This window comes from Nymphaea colorata, chromosome 1 (assembly GCF_008831285.2).
Source record: "Nymphaea colorata isolate Beijing-Zhang1983 chromosome 1, ASM883128v2, whole genome shotgun sequence".
In the NCBI taxonomy this organism is placed as follows: Eukaryota; Viridiplantae; Streptophyta; class Magnoliopsida; order Nymphaeales; family Nymphaeaceae; genus Nymphaea; species Nymphaea colorata.
The window spans coordinates 16,389,998-16,393,400 of record NC_045138.2 but is presented as its reverse complement, the minus strand read 5'-3'; the positions used below and the strand labels follow the sequence as shown (position 1 = coordinate 16,393,400).

General features: G+C 45.3%; 1 protein-coding gene across 1 annotated transcript; it reads right to left on the bottom strand.

Annotated features, from left to right (window-relative positions):
• Positions 1–1,241: 1,241 nt before the first annotated feature.
• LOC116267058 (putrescine hydroxycinnamoyltransferase-like) lies at positions 1,242–2,833 on the bottom strand. The gene has a single exon (XM_031648611.2). The coding sequence runs from the start codon at positions 2,706–2,708 to the stop codon at positions 1,395–1,397; it is 1,314 nt and encodes a 437-aa protein (XP_031504471.1). The 5' UTR covers positions 2,709–2,833; the 3' UTR covers positions 1,242–1,394.
• Between the last annotated feature and the right edge of the window lie 570 nt (positions 2,834–3,403).

Genomic DNA, 3,403 nt, shown 5'->3' with positions numbered 1-3,403 from the left:
CGGCATTTCACCTGTCAGTATCATTTTTTTCCCTCCCCTCTTATTTTACCCCGGCTATCAAATGGAACATGAGGGAAAAAGGAATCTTGAATCTTGTGTTATTACTTTCAGATACGGGTCGGGTAACCCGAACCCCGAACCGAAGGCCGGGAACGTGCTTCCAGGTAAGCTACTCCGCGTCGGACATCGTGGGCCCGGTTTGCTCTCGTCACTGCTCACACCATTGGTGGTGCCACCGCGTCGGTGGGTCCCTGGCTCGCCGTTATTTGGTCATAGTTTAGAAGAAGACAAAAAGGTGCAGGCACGCACAGGCAGCCCCTCCACCACCTTGGTGATCACTTATCACCTATTCCAATAAATAATGTTTTGAAATGTAGAAGCATTTCTTATTTAGAAAATTTTTCCTTGGCAAGGTTAACTTGTCAACCTTAAAAAGAACTTTCTTTTGTTAATGGGACATACTAATAAATAAAAAATGAAACTAATCCAACATAGCTACGGCGACGAAAATCAGAAAATTGGATCGCAAAGAACTCTATTATAAATGTACGCATAATATTAAAAACGAAAATTCAAATTAGACAACCTTGACAACAACATAGTTGCAAAATTATGCACCAAGATAATGAATAAAGTGAAGCCAATAGAGCATATATAGTTAAGGCAATTAAAATCAGACTATTATATACGTACCCATAATGTTAAAAAACAAAATTCAAATGACTAATCTTGATGGAAACATAGTTCCAAAATTATGCACCAAGATTAATGTCATGGAATGCTTGGAAAATTATACAAATAGTGGAATTAAGAAAAATAAATTTAGTTAATCCAAATTGTATAAAAAATTAAATTGGCATATATATATATATATATATATATATGAAAACAGGTATCTTTCAAACCATTATATACTCGAAAATAAGTAGCTATCAAACCTGGTTGCTTCCAAACCATTATATAATAGAAAACAAGTAGCTATCAAACCTTTATACACTAGGCAGAATGGGAATTATCCAGGCTGACGATTCTATAGATAGAAGTGCTTCTATTATATATGTTCGAGAGAGTTGCTTAAGGGTTGAGGACCGGATCAGAAGTGAGACATCAATCGATCAGATTGAAGTGACTTACATTGTAGTCACGCCTTATTGATTAAACAAAAGAACAAGGAGAAGAAAAAGAAGTGAGTAGAAAAAATTTCCGTGAAAGCGAAACTGCGATCTCAACTTTTTGTCGGCATCAACTCACGCTTATTGACTTCATAAAGAAATACAATGCACCAGCAAGTTGCACTTCAAAATTGTGCCTACTTACAGAGCACGCGTCCTCGTTACAAAATCGTTATTTATTTTGACATAGAAAACTAGCTTTGTAACAAACATATACTTTGTTTAGTCTAACGAATAACATATTCTTCGAAAGCCATCTACATCTTCTTGAAACAGCGGAACGAAGGCATCGATATCTCCGTTCCCCATGATCGATGGCACGATGAAGATCATCCCTTCCTCAGGGAAGTAAGAAGGAGTGAAGACGTAAGGGCATCCCCCTCCAAAATCCACGTCGTAGAAAGGGAACCTCAGCCAGCTATCTACCTCCAAGTTCGGGCACAGCACCTTCTTGTTCATGTCTGCAGTCGGCACCAGCCCCTGCATCTTCGTCTTCGAGCTCGAGTAGTCAATGAAGGACCTGAAATAGTCGTTGTTGACGCCCGCAATGGCGTCATGTATGAGCCTAGCGGCGTGGCTCAGCGGCTGGTTCAACAGGTCGGCCGCCTTGGACCTAGGGAACGCCCACAGCACCAGGTTGCCGAAGTAGTCCATCGGCGCCTTGGGGTTGCTCATCCTGGTGCGCCCATTGACCGAGATTCTGATCTGCGTCGTCTCCGACCCACAGAGCCGGCGAACCCGGGTGACCAACCTCCATATATGAGCCGTCAGGCTCTCAAAGGTAGTGTACGGTTTCGCGGCGCCATGAGCCGAGGCCTTGGCCTTAAGCTGCTGCAGAAACTGAGAAGGAAAGTACGCCTTGTGAACCACAATGGGAGCAACAGTTACGTCCATGGCGGAAGCGCCGCCATTAACGTCGGGTGAAGGGCGGGCTTTCATGTATTCCCACCCGCAGTGGTCGAACTGAAACTTTGGAGGGTTTCTGGGGAGGAAGATGGATCGATCGCGGAAGGGAAGGGGACGGATGGGGAGAGAACGAGTTGCTTTGCCCCAGGACACGAGGAAGTTGCTGATGGAGAAGCCGTCGGCGACGACGTGGTGGGTGGTGAGGCCGAGGACGAGGGAGCCACAGGAGAACCTGGTGAGCTGCACCTGGGCCAGCTCCTCCGCGCCCTCTAGAGGTGGGTGCAGCTGGAGGTAGTGAGGGGAGGGCTGGTCGATGCGGCCGAGCGGGTGGTCGGACGAGGCCTCGACGAAGCGGACGCCGGCGTCGTTGAGGAGAATGCAGCGGTTGCCTTCCCGGTCGTGGACGAGACGGCCGGCCCACTCCCTGTACTCGGCGAGAACCCGGCGCAGACCCAGCTCGATGAGCTTGTTGGGTGGGTTCGGTGGCTTGTAGACGTAGATGAAGCCTACGTGCGCATCGAAGGTCACGGTGTCGAAGGGGCTCAATGGCATGAAGACATTGGCCGTAGGGGAGCTGGAACCTTCGTAAATTGGCTGTACAAGCCTGGAGCTTTCCTTCTTGATCTTCATCTTCAAACCTGCAACTAGAGAGAGAGAGAGAGAGAGAGAGAGAGAGAGAGAGAGAGAGAGAGAGAGAGAGAGAGAGAGAGATTACTGTGAACTGAGCAGAGAGAGTGCGAGAGAGAAGGAGAGCCTACTGTGAACTGAAGAGTGAATTTAGAGGATTTTAAATAGCTGAGGGAGGGAGAGAGTGACGGTGGCGGCTTCGGAGGATCATTCAAAAGCTCGATGCAAACTGTGGGCCGTCAATTACAGCGTGAGAAAAAGCAGAAGTGGGCTTCGTCAGCCTTATCCACATGCTTCCTTTGTGCATTATTCTTTAAAGTTTTTTCGCACAACAACTTCTCATCTCATTGCATTTTTAGATCAGTGAGCTTCGTTTCAAGTTTTTCCGAAGACCTTGACCCTTGCTGACAATCTTTGCTCCCTCTACCGCAAGAAACTGAAGCACATTTTGAGTTTGTCTTTCACATTTCAAAAAATAAGACGTAAGTTCTTTAGATTTGTTTTCTTTTTTGGCTTCAAAACAGACGAACACATACGGACTTTAATAAATATGGTTTTAGATGTATAAATAGGATTTTATTTGCTGAAGAAGTTCAGACCCTCGAATGTGAAACTCCTAAAAATTTCTATTAATATATATGTATATGTATATTTAGATCTAGCTTTGGATATGGACTGGTTTCAAATTTTAAAATCGT

Bases quoted from the DNA above. Each gene is read 5' to 3' on its own strand.
- LOC116267058 (XM_031648611.2), bottom strand. From the start codon at position 2,708: ATGAAGATCAAGAAGGAAAGCTCCAGGCTTGTACAGCCAATTTACGAA.